This window comes from Heliangelus exortis, chromosome 1, assembly GCF_036169615.1.
Source record: "Heliangelus exortis chromosome 1, bHelExo1.hap1, whole genome shotgun sequence".
In the NCBI taxonomy this organism is placed as follows: Eukaryota; Metazoa; Chordata; class Aves; order Apodiformes; family Trochilidae; genus Heliangelus; species Heliangelus exortis.
Genome location: NC_092422.1, coordinates 62,864,472 through 62,882,980, shown reverse-complemented (window position 1 = coordinate 62,882,980; position 18,509 = coordinate 62,864,472). Strand labels below are relative to the sequence as shown.

At 43.2% G+C, this 18,509-nt stretch overlaps 1 protein-coding gene across 10 annotated transcripts in view; it reads left to right on the top strand.

Moving 5' to 3' along the window:
• The window catches only part of MAP4K4 (mitogen-activated protein kinase kinase kinase kinase 4), a 164,369-nt gene that overhangs the window by 90,101 nt on the left and 55,759 nt on the right, over positions 1-18,509 (top strand). For all 10 annotated transcript variants that reach the window (XM_071745064.1, XM_071745053.1, XM_071745062.1 and 7 more), the window contains exons 4-5: positions 15,918-16,043; positions 16,836-16,946. In XM_071745064.1, the coding sequence (XP_071601165.1) occupies positions 15,918-16,043; positions 16,836-16,946 (237 nt within the window). The remainder of the gene's footprint in view (positions 1-15,917; positions 16,044-16,835; positions 16,947-18,509) is intronic.

Below are 18,509 nucleotides of genomic sequence, written 5' to 3'. Positions count from 1 at the left end.
TCAGGCAGCCCTGAGTCACTGCTGTGGAAACACTGATGCAAAGGCAGCACCACTGAGGGGAGGGGTTTATTTGTCTTTCGCATATTTTACGCCAGCGGCCTTTTTCTCTAGTATTTGTTGGTGTTTCCTCTCTTTGAGCCTGGGAGACAAACCCATTTTTGTAAATGAGTTAGTTGTTTTTCACTCTGGATTTTTCTTTTCACTTCTCTTGCTATGCACCTTTGCAACAATTTGTTTAAAAATGTAAAGCCTTGAGTCAGTTATATAAATTCTGAAACTACCATTTTATATTTATGTATATGCACACACAGACAGACGTTATGTATAAATCTTCAGATTTATAGATCAGAGGGAGCTCTGTTGTCCATTAGGTTTCAACCCAAATTCAAGTATCTGGTGTTGTTTCCTACTTCAGAATTGCTAGTGCTCCTCAATTCTGGTTAAAGGAGTTTGAGAAATGTACCTTGCCTAGTCTTGATTTGCAACACAAATTGTTAGAGTTTACACTGTTTTGTAAAAATGGAAAGAGCAGCATGTAAATGCAGACTCATTCTCTTTCCCTTGACTACAAAATGTAAGCAAACAAACAAACAGCCATATAAATTCAAGAAGAGATTTCTCCCACTGGCAGGCAAGAAAAGAGGAGAAGTTGCATTTTCTGTTGGTTAAATGTTCAGATGGTTATCCTGCTGTGATAGCAGTGCTTTCTCCATGGAAGTGAAAGACATGTGATGCAAGCTGCTCCTGATCTGGTGACTTGGTGAGGGACTGGCTTAGGTGAACCACATTTTGGACCACAAGCTATATTTGCTGGCAAAAAAAAGCCTTCTTAATCCTGAGTTTTGTGGTGATTTGGTTAGTGAAGGGCAAAAGAAAAAACCCTTTAATGGTCTAATCCAGGTAGTCGAAGTAGATCTACCTCTGAAAGCCATCTGTTTGCTTTAAATGATGTCCATAACAAAAGCCCAGTCTGCCATTGCTGTACATACTTGTGTGTAACCACTGGTAATTCACAATGGATATTGTTGTTTATTCCTCCAGATATTAGATAGGTAAGACTTAAATCAGCAGTTTCTTTGGCAGTGAGTGGTCTTGAGATAAAGTGCTAGAGCAGAATTTAAAGTGGGAAACAATTTTAACATTGTTGCATATGATTCATGTAGTGTTTCCTCACTTTGAGATAAGAAGAATGCATAGGTAGTCTATTATAGCTGAAGTTCATATGGATGGTTGATGAAGCAGAAGAATACAAATCAGTGGGTTTGGGCGTTACACAGTTGTATAGGAAAGGCCTTCTGACACAGCAGCATCCCTGAGGCAGTGCTGGATCCAGAGGGCAGAGGAGGCTGGCTGGCATTTAATAAGAATTTTTCTTAGAAAGAAGATGAAGATGTTTCTTCTACTGGTCTTCTCTGCAGCTTGAAAATGCATGATATGAATATAGTTGTAGAAACTCAAGAATATTCAGAAGCTGTGGACGTCAGAGATTGTGCCTATTGTTAGGGCACAATATAGATCAAGAAGTTGGATTTTTCTGTGTATGAGACTGGAGAGAAAAAAAAACAAACAAAAAGACATTGAGTATGAAGCCTATATGCTTGTGAATTTTCCACATTTTTTGTCTGGGTCTTAGTTAATAACCACGAATGATGGATTATATCTGGTTAGGAATAGGAATGTAATCCATGATTGTTCACAAATTACCTGTATTCATCAGCCTTTGGAGGACAGATAGCTAGTTAGAATGTGGATATAAATAGTCACAAATGCTCTGTTTAGCATGGCTCCCCAAGCTGTTACATGATCCTTGAGATGTGGACATCTTGACCTGGCATGGCTGATGAGCAGCGATCTTTGGGTGAGGATTTGACTGTATTTTTTCTGCTGGCTGCGCACAAAAGGAAGTTTCTTGTGTGACTGCTGTGCTTTTGGCCATCACTAGAGGGCTTCAGAGCAAGAAACCTGCTTGCTTTCTATATGATGTCGAGAACCAGAAGTTTCTTCCGAAACCGGCAACACAGCAGAGGCCTTTGAGTTATGGTAGTAGAATCTTAGTGGTGCTCAGTGGCTTTTGTGTCTTCCATTCAGATAAATTGTTTCCTCGTTGTTTCTTCTTCCTGTTTAACCTTCTTTTTTAATCATCTTTACAAGATGAGTGGTATAGCCCGGCCACTTGTGAGGAGAGTAGGGCTGGTGGGCAGGTAATAACAGATAAAGGGTTTTGCAGTGTCCTGAACTTTGCCAAAGGGAAGAGACTTGGTTGTGCAGGTTGTTGGTGTGCATGGGCACATGCCTGTTCTCCAGACCAGCACCACAGTGTCAGCACTGGGGAGAGGTGACCAAAACTGGGCTGTGACTGTTGCACAACTGCACACACTACAGCTTCTGGAGAAAAGTGTCTCCTCGTGAACCAAAGGACGGGGGGAATAAGGGCTGTATTGTATGCAAGGCAAGCTTATCTGGGTGTCTCGCATTGAAGAGGTTTGCCAGTGAGTTGGAGAGTTGCCATCAGCGAAACCCACTTTCAGTGAGGGAGTTTTACAGGTCATGAAAAGCAGCAATGCCCCTTTTTACCCCCGTGTCTTGCCTTTATATGCAGCAGCACACATGCACTGCCATGGTCTGCTTTGGGTTGGTGGGTTGGTGTTAGCCCAGGGAGAATTTGTGAGTGCCTCCTATTTTATCTCTGTGGTGTGGGAATGCTGGAGCACATAATGGCTGCAATTCAAAGACAAATGCTAGTTCTTTGCTACTGATCACTTTGGCAGAAACCCTTAGATGCTTGCAGACTGCAGATGGAGCTGGGGAGAGTTGACAAAAAAAAAGGAAAAAAGAAAAAGCAGCCACAACCTTATAACTTCTTTATTTTTAAAAAAGCATATTTCACTGCCTTTATAATAGACTCCCTGTTAATCTTTTTCCTATTCTGTAGCCCCCACCTCTCATTTTTTAATTCATGCTGGACAGAGTGCAGCTAGGAGTTTTTCCTAGTGGACCGTCATTTCTTAGTGAACCAGCAAAGCCAAGCTTAACCAATTTAACCAACAATTTAAGTGAGGCTTGCTTTTTAGACTGGGCTTTGGGATTTCTCCATGGGCCTGTTGGAAGGACGAGGCTGCAGGAAACCACAGGAGAGGAGCCTCCAGCCGTGACGGCCTTTGTTCGGATGACTGTCGTCTGGCAGAAGCTGACCTCTGCAACACATGGTCTTTCACTTAGTTGCCTCTCTCCAGCTATTGGAGAGGTCCAATTTGCTGCATGTGGGATTTCTGCTGCTTGGTAATTTTTCCAAACCGACCAGTGGATCCTCGCCTTGGTCGTGGAGCTGGCAGGGTTGCTGCAAACTGTCCCTTTGTCTATGGCTTGCTTGTCACACAGCTCAGCTCTGAGCAAATCCGGTGCCTTAAAGCATATCCTCCTGAATGTTGAAACTCTCCAAACAGTCCAAGTTTCCTCCTTTGGAAGTAAATTAGTTCCTACCCCCTGCCCCACCCCTTTGGCTGGGCTAATTGCTCTTTGTTTGGTTTCAAATCAGCATGAGTAAGGGAAGATGTTTTTCAGACTATCACTTCATCATGTTACGGTACTAGCATTGTAAAAGGTTGTATTATCTGCTGGGGTGAGTACCCTGAGCACAAAATTACAGGCCTTTTTCTGCTTATAAATCATGTTCCCTGAAACCCTCTAGTGATAGCATTACTTTTGTTTTAAGGAAAAAGTCCCTGAGAAGGAGACTATTTATTTATCCAGACTAGAGAGGCTGTCTGTTGTTATTTTTTAAATTTTTATCCTTTTTTCCTTTTTTTTTTTTTTTTTAATTTTTTTTTTAATTATTTATTTTATTTTATTTCTTTAAAATATGTGTAACTTTTGAACTTATCCATAAGGAAGGTGCTGCTCCTGGTGTTGGAGGTGAGCAGAGCTCCTGGGCAGATGGCTGGCTGGCAGGCGCAGCTGGGCAGGCTGGGGCCACATTTGACTCAGGAGATGTGGTGTCTCCTGGAGGCTGGGAAAACCAAAATGGTCCTCTGTTTCAGGGAGATCAGATTATTCCCATGTAGGAAGATTTCAGTAAAACACATTAGGCATATGTTTATATTGCAACCAAGTTGCTGAGCATCGCTTTTTGCCAGTGGCTTGTGGTAGAGGAGTGGGCTGCTCTGACCCCAAAAGCAGCTCCTAGCAGGCTCACAACCTTCTCTGCCCGTGGGAGGGCTGTGGCCTGGATGGGGTGTGCTTCCACCTCTTTCCTATCTCGTGCAGGGCCTTTTGTTTCTGGATGGGGTGGCCTGACCTCTTGGGCTTCTCTTACAGAGCTTGTGGTGGGTTGAAGGTGGTCAAGGGGGAGTTATGGACTGAGTGAACCTCATTTTGTTCTTCTCAGCACCTGAGTGTTGGTGCCTTCCTCGGTCCTGTTGGGACTGCTTTCTGCCTGCTGTTCATGTACATTAACAGTTTTAAGCAGCTGCCTGACAGTTCACTATTTCTGTCTCCGTAGCCACTCAGATCCCCTCTGTTAGTGATGCAGTTGTGAAAGGCAAGGACAGACCTGCAGTTCAGGACCTGTTGGAAGCCCCTGTTTTGTAGCCATGGGGCAACAGGAAGAGGAGCAGCCAAGCCTTACCAGGAGCTCTGGTCAGGGTTGGGAAGTGGGCTTCTATCCCCAGATTCCTTCCTGGGCTCTCAGGGTTTCAGTCTCAAGATTGAGAGGCTTGCACTGTTTGTTTTTAAAGTGAAGAGTGAGATGCCATAGTGGTTCTGATTTTGAGGTGAAATTCCGTTTAGTAAGTGTAGTCCTGTTCACAGCCCAGCAGCAAAAACAAATGTACTGTAGTAATAATACCACTTGTATTTTCTCTGGTCCTGTTTTCTTGGCTGTTAATCATGGTCTCTTTGTCACCTGTCCAGCTAAGGGTAAATGCAGCTGGGGTATAATGTTTTCTGCAAGCATTTGAAACTTGTATTTATCCTGATGGAGTCAGAAGGGCTTTTCTTCTCAGGCAGGTAAATAATTAGCTGGTTATCAACAACTTCCTTGCTTGGAGAGGGGGAGAGGGGGCTGTGACTCGCCATCTGATAGATGGACAGGAGCATCTTGTGGCTCTGTTCATTGTTAATTCACTCCTGCAGCACCGCTCAGCTGTGAGGTTTCCAGGCGTGCTTGGCAGCGCTGACAACAAAAACATCTGGTCCAAGAATATAGCTCCCTTCTGCTGGCAGCTGCACGAAAATGATTTTGTACGTAGTGGCGTAGTGCCAAATGCACTTACTTGTACACTAAAGTGCACAGCCTTTATGGAGCTTTGGCAGCACAAGGCGATTTTAAATGCTGTGCATAAGTCAGCGTTAATCTACCAAAGAAAATCAAAACCTCAGCAACTGATTTTATAAAGGACTCGCTTATCGCGCGTGCCCAGACGTGGACATACCTTTGTACCTGTCTACCAGCTGTTCCTGTCTGAATACAAAGGAAAAGCTTTTTGGTCTGAGCCCTGGTTGTCATCTGTTCTCTGGAAGGGTTCAGCACAAACACAAGGAAAATTTGCCTCTCGCAGACGTTTCTGAATTTCTCTCATCAGCAGCCACAGTTGTTACTGATAGAGGTTGTCTGTCTCCTCTCCTGTTTTAGGAAGGACCTAGTGTGTGCTCAAGAAAACATTAGCTGTGAATCAAGTAGCTTGTGTGTCTGCTGGTAAATTGTAATTTAAGTGATTGGACCTGATAATTACAGAGGCATCATCATTATCTTGTCAGTCAGTTGTAAATTGTTCTGTAATGGATTTCCTTTTTAAAAAAGAAATGTATTTCTGTGCACAAGTGTAATTTAGAGGTAAAATACAATATCTGGAGTCTCTCTTGCTTTGGAAATTCTTAGGGCTGTAAGAGTGGATCTCATTCTTGGGTAAACAGGCAAGATGACTACAGGTCTTTGCTCCATCAATGCTGCTCTCAGCCCATACATTTCTGGTTATTTCTTTTCCATTCATTCCCAGAGAGTAGCTGAGCTTGGTATTGCTTTTTTATCTCCAAAGCTTCTGCTGGGTTGTAGGTTTCAGGAATGCAGCAGAAGAGCGTGGAGGAGCAAAAACCTTGGGTCTTACCTGACATCAGATGTGGGCCTGGGTTTGCCCTTTGCAGAAGGAGCCAGATTCTGCCCAGGAAAACAAGGCTTGGACGGAGTACTTGTGTGTGTGTGTGTGTTTGTGTGTGTGTGTGTGTGTGTGTGTAGTCTGGTTGTCTCATACCTACCAACCTGATGTTGATCCTCTGCTCTGTTGCTGCTGGGAGTTGCAGCAGTCAAAAAAGCAGAGAGGGAAGGAAGAGAAGATGGAGATGGTGTCAAAGGGAGGAGGAGCAAGATTTCTCCTGATGGCTTTTGAAGTAGTCTTTGCTTGCAATGTGAATGAAAGAAACTGAAGGTATTTGGGGGAATATTTAAAAAAATTAAATGTAATGTGACAAGCCTGTAGGGCTTGGTCAGATCTCCTCCCTTCCGTTCACCGCAGCCACTCATGAGCTGAGCAGACAGTATATATTCAGCCTGTTTCTCAAACACACAGTGGTGAGCTGGTGTTGCAGCTTTCTCTGTGATTCCTTCTGACCCTTGACAGGTGAGAGAAACAGGGTTTTGGACCTCTTGGGTTCTGTTCATGCCTGGCCTTCTGCATCTGCAGAACTTTCTTTGCGTAAGGCAGGGGAGAAGCTTGCGGATTGCTGACAGAGGTTGAATAGTGACTAATATTGGACCAGAGGAGCTAAAGTGTTTAACCTTTAGGCAAAGATTACCCAAAATTAAAACTTGTAAGGACTTGTGCACTAGCACTGTGTCATTCAATTGTGTTTGTAAGACACATGTACAGATCGGATGATTCCTTTTATTGCTGTGTAATTTACATATTTTGGCTGCTTCACAAAAGAAACCTTGTGTTGAATAAGTCAGATCATGATCTCACACTAGTCCTTGGTTACAAGGAGTTTTCTAGAGGCTGTAGCATAGCCCAATTTTTCCCTTTTTTCCTTTTGTGAGTGTAAAACAGGGCATAGGTTACCAGTAGCATGTACAACAGGCATTAAATACGGGTATTAGCTTTTAAGCCAACATACTACCTTTGATGTTTGGGGATGTAATGGCTATTATGAATCGTTTCATCTGGCAGGTGTACCTCAGACCAAGGTACACCACTTTAGAAAAGCATTAAATGTATTTCTGCATAGTAATGGGCTAAGTGAAGTATGTCCCTCTCTAAAAGAGGATTGGTGGGCTGCAAGGAAAATGCAGTAATTTGGTTTTCAGGGCTTTTCTTAGCACTCATTTTCCGACAAAATGAATGGCTTTGTTAGTGTCACAGACTGAGTTTTAAATATTTGGAAGGAAAAATTGCAGCACTCACAACATTTTAATGAGGAGGGTTTGCTTAACTAAAGCCTGGAAGTCTTAGGGAATGTTGGACAGCTGAGGGATTAGGGATGTCTTACAAAGTTGTTCTTCCACCCACCAGTTGATTTGGGCTCAAAAGACAAAGTTAGTAACAAAATTTGTCTTCTGGTGCCTGTTTGCTGCCTTTGCCATTGATGCTGCCAGTGACCAAGGTGTAGACCAATCACTGTCAGGTGAAGAAACAACAGCATGTGATGGAGCTTCTGAATTTCTCTTGTCAGCTACTTCTGCATCCCCATCTTTTTTTAATAAAGGATCCTACGTGAAACAGCTCTGAGGAAATACCGAAGTGGGATTACTTTTCCTTCCTCTCCTTTGTTCTGATTCTCCTCGAGTGTGCATGGGGACAACTTCATGATAGTGAACTGTTGGGGTACTTTTGTTTGGTCTTTTTAACATTTGGTTTTCATTCCATGCATAAAATGAAAGAGGGATTGTAGGTAAATCTCTCTTTTCTGTTCATCTGCAGGACTTGTTGGTCAGTGTGGGTGTGAGGCTATATACTGAAATCTCTCCTGTAAAGGGATCAATGTCTTCATGTTACTAGAGGTTTTCATGGCGTATGTACTAGAAGAATGTGTTACCCAGAACTGCTGTTTTTAAATGCGTTTTACCTTCCCGACTTAAATTTCTGCTAATATGGATTCTGCGTCACATTTGGTGTATAGGAAATCCACTTTCAGTCATTTCAGCCTTTTGTTTTCTCTCCTCTCTCCGATGTTTGCCTTCTGCCTACCTCCCTCAAAGTTAAAGCTTCATTTCAAAGTAGAACTTCAGTTTCTTGTTGAATCGCTTCAGCTGCGTAAAACCTGCAGGACTCAAAAGCCTTTTCCATCTCCCAGGTTCAAACTGTGGCCCAGCCGTGTCTGGGCTGCACGTGCAGGGAGGGACCCACATGTTGTCTCCTTGGGGAAGGAATCTGCTCTCCAGCTGGGAGTGGTGGCATGATGGGGTTTCACACTGCCAGGCTGAGCAGGGGCCAAGTAGTGGGCAAGGGCTTCCCATGGCTCTGTTGTCCCCAGAGATGCTTCTTTCCATGGCTTCAAGTGCACACTGAGACTGGAGGCAGAAAAGCTGTGCAGCTTTTTGGCTTTGTGCATAAGCTTGTTTTCTGCCCATTGTCTACATCTCCTCTTCTTGTCTGATCCTGGAGTTTTGCATAAAGGAAATTGTTCTAATTTTTTTCCTTCACACACAGACTTACTTTTCATATCTGCTAGCAAGGGCTTGTTCTGATCACAAAACAAATTAGACTGGATGTAGGATTGTATAAAAACAGGCAATTTTTGTGTGAATAACAGTAATGGAAGTCGAGTACTAATGCTTCCCTCTTTTGTGAAGCTCTGAAGATGTCAGTACAATGCTGGCTTGTTGCATAACTTGTGAGTAATTTAGGCTTGATGAGGATGGACGTGCAGTCTGGGGTAAACATTCAGTCTGAGCAGGAAGCTCTTTAAGTAATCATGACCAGGATCGAGGGACTAGCCCAGGAAATGGTTGATTTGCCTTTAGGAGCTTTTTCTCTTGGTTGTGTTTGGAAAAGTCCGTGGCATTCTAGGGTTTTACTGGGCAAGGTCAGTACTGGTGCAGTCTCTGAGCCTTTAGTGCAACTCATTCAGTGACCAGCAAAGGCAGCAGGGGCACATGAGGCAAGAAAGAAAATACTGTTGTCAGAGTGATTGGCAGAGGAGGTGGTTCTGAAGGAGACAACAGACAAGTATTGTCTCCACGTGGTTTTTGGCTCCATCCTGCCTGCACGTGATTCCATCTCCTGTGCTTGCACAATACGGCTACACAGGCTCCTTCAGGCAGTGCTGGGACCCTGCTTAAGAGCTAGCTGTCCCTCATACTTTTTTGTCTGGTTAACTTAATTGTTGCTTTATGGCTGCATAAAGCAGTGATGGCACTGTTGCGAACAATTTGGCTCATTTTCTGCGTTTCAGATGGTGCCTTTAGCGTGCAGTAGAGAGGGTACTGTGCCAAGGGGGAGACAAAGCAGCCTCTGTTTGGCATGTGCTGGGAAGTGTGTTCCTAACCTGCTCGATGAAATCTTTCAGCTGAAGGTAACCAAATGTGGTCATAAGGACAGCCTTGTTCTCCCAGCCAGTTCTCACAAAACTAAGGGTTGTTTTTTTGTTTTGGTTTGTTTTGGTTTTGTTTTTGTTTTGGTTTTGACGCTGGAAAAAAGCATCACAGCCATCTTCTGAAATGACTCTGCTTGGGTAGAGCGTTGCTGGTCTGCTGCTTCTGGCAGTCAGGCTCTGTGCTGGTGGCAGAAGTGGCTCAGAGCCTGGTAGGCAGCTCACGGGGACAAGATGGGCTCCAGGAATCTTGCCAGTGGTAAAGCCTGGGAGGGCTTTCTCCACGTGGGCTGCAGATGTGGACAAGGGGCAGGCTCTGAGAGGCACCATTGGGGCGATGCTCGCCACCCCACTCTGTTGCTTTCTGAATGTCTGGTGCTCCTTCAGAGTCACTGAGTGCATGGAGTGATGGACACATTTTCTTAAGGGCAAACAGTCTGTGGGCCTTTGACCAAGTGTGTGTTTGGGAAGGACTTGAAGGACGGTGCAGAGAAATGAATGAGCTGATGCCAAGGTGGGAAGACTCTGTGGGTAATTGGCCAGTGAAAGAGAGACCTTGCACATGAAATGAGACTGGCACAGTGAATGCTGGGGGTGAAAAGGTAAGAAAGAGGGAGAAGGTAAACAAATTTGCATGAGGTCTCTAGCTTGAGGGTAAGAAAAGCTCAAAGGCTCCATAAAATGACTCTCAAGACAAACAGGGCATAGTAAGAAAGTTGGAGGCTTAATATATGTAAAGATTTAGGAGGGACTGTATATGAACTTGCTAAATGTTTACTGAACCTCTTGATTAAAGTCTTTTCTTGTAAACAGTTTAGGCTTTCCCTCCCAAGAAGCCTGTGTATGGCATTTTCTTTCAAGGGGTATTTAATATCATATTCCCGGTTCTGACACTCCGCTGTGGCATTGGAGAGGATCGCGTTTCTCCACATTGTGTTCCCAGCACTGCAAGCAGCTCTGCTTTATCCCAATTTCCCACCTTGGAAGGCACTTGCTTGGTGCTCGGAGTCTCATTGCTCCTGTTCCTCCCCAAATTACAATCTTCTTCCCAGCTTGGAGGCAATGCCACAGCTCCCCGTTCAAATACTGCACTGTGTGCAACACTGCCCCAATGCTTCTCGCCAGAACGTCTCCCTCGTGTGTGAGAACTTTATTAACGAGTGTATATATTACGGATTCCAGCACCACAAAAGGTCACCTCTTGTGCTGGGCGCTATTCAGACTTTCCCTCTCCTGTGCAGTTTTCAGCTCTGAATGGATGCTGGCCAGGTCTGGGGTGGCAGAGAGGAGGGAGGATGCGACACAGAAGCAGAATGGTGGTTTGCAGAAGTTGATGGCATGATTTATCGCTGTGTTTGGTACCTTTTTGGCCTTTCAAAAATTTTTTTTTCCATTATTTTTTCATCCAATGTGGGTGGAGAGGAGAAATAAAAAGTGAGAGGAAGCAGAAAGGAAAAAATCCTGTTTTTTGTGGGCTTCTCCTGTTTTTCTTCAGTGTCAGGGGGAGAAAGGCCAAGTTATCATCATTTTAGTGCCTCTCCATGACTCTGAGTGTCCATGGATTAGCAGTCCCTTTCCCCTCCAAATGTTGGGCTGAGGCTGCTGCCTGCCCCTCCACACAGATCCCAGCTCTCCCATGATTTAAAGATTCCCAAATCCCACAAGCCACTGCTGGGGCTTGTGATCCTCAGCAGCTCAGTGCACTCTGAAGCCCCAGGCAGAGTGTCACCAGCTGTTCTGCATGCAGGCAGAGCTTTGTGAGCAGCACTGGGAAAGCAAAGGAGACTTGGAGACTTCCCTTTCCCCATGCCCTTTTGCCTGTGTACTGTGGCTTTCCACTGCTGGGTACTGGTGTTAATTCTTAAATCACTTCATTGTAGCTTAAAATGACTGGATGCTCTTTGGGAGAGCTAATATTTGTCACTGTCTCATTTCTTAAATCAGAAAGGAAAGTTACTGAAGGAACTGATTTGTGTTCCTCCGTAGACTGTTTTAGGGCAGCATATAAATCATCTGGAGGGAGATAAACTTGCTGTTACCTACATCACAGAACATTGTTTTGTTTTATCCTTGCTTGGCTGTGTTTCCTCATTCATGTTTCCCCTCATTGTACTACTAGGGAAATAAAATCATTTAGAGAGGGCAGAATCAACAGCTATCCAAAAGAGCTGGTCAGGCAGCTATTCCATCCAGAGGAATGTGGATGGAAAGTCACCTCTTATATGTCCTGGGTTACTTCCTCACTGAACCTATAAGTATTTTGTTGTTTGTTTTTTAAATGTAACTTCTGAAATAGTTTTCTTATTCTATACTGCTTGGAAAACACTGTTATTTCACCTGTTTTGCTTGATCTCCTGAGGCACCTAGAAAATTACATTTAGGGAAATATATAAAAATGGAGCATGTATGGAGGGCTTTTTCTTTTCCTTTGGTTATGTCCCCCCTGCTTCTGGCACTTCTAGTGCTTTAGTTCCCTCCTCCCTCCCTACCATGATGTCCAGCAAAGGGCTTCTGAATTCCCCATCTTCTAAGAATTTGTGTAAATAAGCAGGATTTTCTGGCAGTAATGATTCAGGGGGCTTACCTTTGTAAAATGTGCTGAAATGGCATAATCGAGCTGTCTAAATTAACATTTCTTAGACAGAATAGTAGCTTTTATTTGATTGGGAGCTACTCCAGTCAGACATCTAAATCATTCAGATACTTAAGTCAACACATTTTTGTAAATGGTGATGTAATGAAAATAACAAATCATGGATTTGCTGTCTGTATGCAAAAAAATAATCTGATATTTAGCGTGCAATGATGAATGGAAGAGCAAGCAGTGTGGTGACTTTGTGCTACAGCTAGTTGGGCACCCTTAGATGGCATGTTGAGAGTTAACATGCCTGGGTTTATTTTTAATCTGCTAATTCAAATGGTCAGAAATTATCTGAGTAGGTGGATTTCTGATCAAGCGTCACATGCAGTTTGTAATCTTACAGGCGAAGTAGTTTTGATAAAACAGTGTTGTGGTTAGAAATCCCTAGTGATGCTGACATGTCCATTTAATCTCTGAAGGGAAACACATGGAAAAGGAGAGGAAAGCCGCTCCAAGCTTGATTTAACCACGTGAGTCTTGCAAAAGTATAGCTTACTGCACAAATTACTAGTAATCAGACGTGCTGTCACAAACAGACAGAGAATGTATGAGTATAAAACACTTACACCAGCCCCATCACAGGCCAGACAAAGAAGGTTTCAATGGGAGTTTGTATCCACAGATAATGGCTTAAAGTGGTAATTGATGCCAGCTGCATAAAATCACTAGGAAGGGCTCACCAGCTGCCTCTCTCCGCCAAGAAAAAAGGATGTACTTTTGTATTCCTTCATGAGAATGACAGTCTCTCCCCTCAATTGGTTTTAATTTTCCCTCTTTGTGATCCTGGCGCCTCTGCTACCGGAGGGACTGCTGGCAGGGGTGGTGTGAGGGACCTTCTGCCCCTGAGGCTGGCTCACACCAAGCGTCCAAATCCCATCCAAATCCCATCCAGATCCTGGGAGGCTGCTGAGACATGTCCCTCTGCACAGGAGGATCCCTGCCCTTCTTGGGGCACATGTGTCCATAAGATGACCTGTGCGGAAACAGTCTTATCCGGTGAGATTTTTGGGTGGGATTTATCTCGCCCTGATGCAAGACATCTGCAAAATTGGTGTCTGGATCTTGGCTAGTGACCTCATCCTCCTTTTGTAGTTAGTGGGGAGAAGTAAACACCAGTAGGGCGCACATTGTTTATTCTCTTTTGGATGTCCACACTGGGGTGAAATCAACTGTACTGTAGAAAAAAAGAAATATCTTGAATCTGGAACAGAACAATTTTGGTCTGGCCAACTTTTTTTTTTTTTTAATTATTATTTTTTATTTATTTATTAAATCTTACACCAAATGCTGTACCACAGTGGTGGGGCAGCTTTCTCCATACTGATTAATTCTCATGATAGTTACTGTCGCCACAGAGTCTTCAGGACTCTGTGCCAGGCAGATATTGATCCACACTTCAGTAAATGGTATCTTCCAAAGCCTGGCAAGAATTACTGAATCCATTTAGTTTGGTCGGCTGGAATCTGTAGCTGAGACACTGTTCAAGTTGTGGACAAATGCCCAATGACAGCTGAAATAGGAGTTTAGGACCATTATTAGCCTTAGTTAAGGTTGTTACTTGGGGTTGCTGCAGGCCCTTGAGCAGGTGCTGTCTCAGAGCCACAGGGAAAAACTGAAAGAGCAGTAGCTGTCTGAAGTCTGTTCTGGCTGTGTGCATCTTTTTGTGGTTTCTGTTTGTTCTTTGTTGGTTTGTTGTTTTTTTTTTTTTTTTTGAGAAGTGTTTTTTATCTCTTACTTTGCAGAAATAGATCCTGTCTAAGTGTTGTGATTTTGGCTGTTTGTACAATAAATAAATGTGGACAACCTTTAGGACATACTGCCTATTGTAGAGTAGAAGCTATTGTGTTCATGCACTGAGGACAGGAAATAATTTTTATAGAAAAAGTCAGTACACAATAGCAAATTAATCCAATTATGCATATTAACCCATCAGCAATCAAGTCCCAAACCATCAAGTTTATAAAAGGTCCTATTACAGGATTTTTTTTTTTTTTTTTTTTTTTCCTAAATTCAAAGTTCAGTGTGGTAGTTTCTAGTAGTCGTTTGCATGTGGTCTGCATAAATTAAAAAAACACCCAACAACAAGGACAACAGAAGCAGCTGAGGAAGCACTGAGTTAGCTTTTGGCTCAAAAAGCTTCTTTGATAACACTTTCTTCCAAGGCTGCTGTTCACTGGAAGCTTTGATTTACAAGTATTTTACTATTTTGTTCAGAAATACATAGTATTTTTCTTTAAAGATATATCATGGAAAGACTGAAGAATAGTTTATCCCTGGTACACTTAGGGAATTATAATAATTTATGAGTAAGCACTGCATCTCACCATCAGTGTATTTGAAACAACTTTTTGCTTTGTAGCAGAGGGTGGTTTCTTTTGCTAAAGCCATGCGTGCCAGTGTGTACAAATAGTTAAAGTGTACTTAGTGTTAACATCTGCATATGTCATGAATGGGATATTTGATTGCTAGTGTGGTACAAATTGCAAGGAAGTTTAAGGCTTGAAATTTTCTCATGTAATCAGCTTTGACAGTACAAGATAATCAAAATACGTGCTACCGTTTCCATCAGGCAGGCACCCTAGGGAACAGAGGTTTCAGTTTCTTCCTGGAACCAATTTAAGGTAGACATTTTCCCTCGGAATATCTAAGGCTAAAAAAGTTGTGGAGCAAATGGAGATGGTGCCTAAACAGGTAAAATAGCTGTCCTTCCATTCCTTGCTTTGAGAGGTGCTGGATAGGGGCTCCCACAGTCGAGGTGTGGTAAGGCAGAGCTGGGGGAGTGCACTGGTGGTGGGATGCTGTCTGCTCCTCCTCCTCCTCCTCCTCTTTCTGCTGGCTGCCTGCTTAGACATCACCTCAAAGCATGCACGGATCCTTTCTTGCGTCCCACCGTCACTTCAAAAGCAAATTGTGGGTGGTTTTAAGGAGCTATGTTGCATAGCATTACCCATTTCAGCTCTTTGAAGGGATGACCTCCCTTCACCTGAGCTGCTCTCTGCTTGGCAACTTGCTGAGGCCGGCGGGGGGGGAGCCAGGGGGAAATCCTTCCTTTGCCTTTGTGTCCCAGCATCCTGTTTACCACCCAGCCTTCCGGCCCTTTCTTCCTGATGCACTTGCTCTTCCTCCATGGACACAGATGGAGGAGGAGGAAACTTGTACACAAGACAGACGCCTTGTCTGCACATTGAGGGGAATTCCTGACCTCCACCTCTTGCTTTCCTCTACCAGCTTCATGCTGGTACCATGGCGGGACCCCGTGGTCCTCAATGTGGGGCGACTCGTCTTGGAGGGCAGCCAGCTGCACTTACCCACTGTCTGGCATTTAAATGGAACTGGTTGCAATTTTCAAAATTAAAGGAAAAAAATAAAGAAGATAGGAATAATACTCTTCTATCATAAATGAACAGATTTTTCTGGTTTTCTAGTTCTCCAGGTTGCATAGAAGGAAAGCCTTCTAGTTATGTACTTGCTTAAGGTATTAAAAGTTTTCTAAACAGATCCTGCCCTGCTCTACCATTGGATGCAGTTCTTCTTTTGCTTTTTTTATAGCACCGAAAAGTAAATTTCTGCTACAGACCATCTTAGTAAAAAGGGGTGAACATGGGTGTGTTCACTCACCGTGATGCTGGTATAAATTGAACTTGTGAAAAATCAACTTGTGTGAAAGAGAAGAGGAAATAAACAAAGAAAACATATGTTTACTATACCACATGCATGATTTATTTAACATTTTTTCCTCTTTTTTTTCTTTTCAAAGGATGAAGAAGAAGAAATCAAACTGGAGATTAATATGCTAAAGAAATATTCTCATCATAGAAATATTGCAACTTATTATGGTGCTTTCATTAAGAAAAGTCCTCCAGGACATGACGACCAACTGTGGGTGAGCACATATTTCTCAAGCATGTGCATAAATCTTTCCCTTTGGGATATAGTTTGATGGTGACAGAAGTACCACATTATGGAAAGACAAACTAGAATTTGGTGCTTGCCTGAAGAGATAGATAAGTGAATCACATAGGCTAATCATGTATCCTTAAGAGGAGGGCCTAACCAAGATTTGCTATTAGTAATGGATTTGCTCTTTAGGTAACATTTTTTCCCCACTTCCCAGATGGATAGTAAAATGTTTAATGGGAACATGGCAGATGAGCTGAAAAGTTAGGATGTGTAGCTCTAAAAAGAAAGCTGCACTTGAGAATTGTACCCATTACGTTTCTCATCCCACCCCATCTATACCCTTTAGAGGATTGAAGCTTGGGTTTGAAATGGCAGGGTACAGAGGCAACAGTGCATGTTCTCATAAATAAATGAGAGTTTTAAAGAATAAGATGTGTTGCAATGGTGTGATCAGTTTGATTCCTTCAGCACTGGCTGTGCTGTAACTTCTGTTGTTGCTAATGCATTTTGCATAGCTGAGCAAATCCAGATTCCCAGCATTAAATTACAATGATTAAATCAGTCCTTGAAAATGCAGTAACTAATGTGAGACATATTCCTTATATGTCTGACACACATTGGAGACACTTGGTTTGAATCCATTTTCCAGGCAGAGATGTAAAATAAATTATATTCTCTGCTTCACAAGGGTTTCCCAAATCAGTGCTGCAACCTGATTATTTTGCTTTGCTAGACAGCTGGGGACTGTGTTTAATGTTGGTTGTATGCTTTGCAGCTTGTTATGGAGTTTTGTGGAGCAGGCTCTATCACAGACCTTGTGAAGAACACAAAAGGGAATACACTGAAAGAAGACTGGATAGCATATATCTCCAGGGAGATTCTCAGGGTAAGTAAAATAGTCTACTCCACTGAAAAACACAGAAACAGTCTAACAGAGATGTAGTCTAGCTTGAATTTCTGCAAGAAGCTGTTCTCTGATCAGTTCCATTACCCATGTCATCACTTAGAAGAGTGTGTAGGAGCTGATAGATGTCTACTCCACATCATTTAACTAGCTGTGAGTTGTACTGTAGTGTAAGAGCAGCCTTGCAGAAAATAGCAATTTTTAGTCACGAGAAGCCAGCGGAAGAACCAGTGACCTTCCCCGTTGCAGAAGCTCTGAAACAGTGTCTGTAAGACGCCATTGTTGACAAGCATGAGGCTCACAGAATCATAGAATGGTTGAAGTTGGAAAGGACTTTAAAGATTGTCCAGTTCCAACCACCCTGCATGGCCAGGGACACCTCCCACTATATCAGGTTGCTCAGAGCCCCATCCAGCCTGGCCTTGAATGCCTTTAGAGCTTCCACAGCTTCCCTGGACAACCCGTTCCAGTGTCTCACCACCCTCACACTAAATTTAAAGAATTTCCTCCTAATCTCTAACCTAAATCTCCCCTCTTCCAATTTAAAACCATTAATCCTTGCCATCTCACTACAAGCCCTTGTACAAAGTCCCTCCCTAGCTTTCCTCTTGTAGGCCCTCTTCAGGTACTGGAAGGCTGCTATTAGGTCCCCCCAAGCCTTCTCTTCATTAGGATGAACAACCCCAGCTCCCTCAGCCTCTCTTTATCAGAGAGGTGCTCCATCCCTCTCATCATTTTTATGTCCCTCCTCATGACACGCTCCAACAGGTCCACACCCTTCTCATGCTGGGGGCTCCAGGGCTGGACACAGTACTCAGAGGGTACAGAATGGACTTTTCCAAATGTGCTTGGAGCAGTCTTTGTCTGCTCCTAATCATATCTGTGGAGGAAGGAGTTTTTGGCTCAGGCCAGCAGTCAGGACTTCTGTGCTTCAGCATGCTTGCAGATTGTGTACTCCTGTAGCCAGTCTAGAGCAAGTAGCTGTGTTGTTTGTGGCTGTGTGCTGTAGAGTACTAGCAAACAGTGCTGCAAAAGTTACTCAGAAGAGAGATGGCACTTACTAGTTTTTCTAAAACTGAAGCTTTAACTAATTACTCTTAATACTTAATTTCCAGTTGGTACCGTTTAAGTGCTTTTTGAATTGACATTTGTTTGTTGTGCTCAATAAATCTGGTATGATTTTCCTCGTGCTTCTTTGTAAGACAAATTGCCTCCTACCCATATCGCTACACAGTATGCTTGCTCAATTGCCTCATCATAAATGAAGTTCTGAGGGCTTTACATTAAAGGAAGCCACCACTGACTTTTGCAGAAATCAATACTGCTGTTGTCAGTATTATACATTTACTCTGCATTGGAGATTTTTAAGATGAGGAGGGAGATACACAATTCTGGTCTCTTCCTCTAGTTCCAAATGCTAGGGGAGAGAGTCTTGCTGCTGGCGTTTGGGCTGGCTCCTTTTAAGTTGTTTATGAGGGAGAAGAAAAGTTGAATACCTACCGATGGTTGTATTTCAAATCAAACAGATAGCATGCTTTAATATGA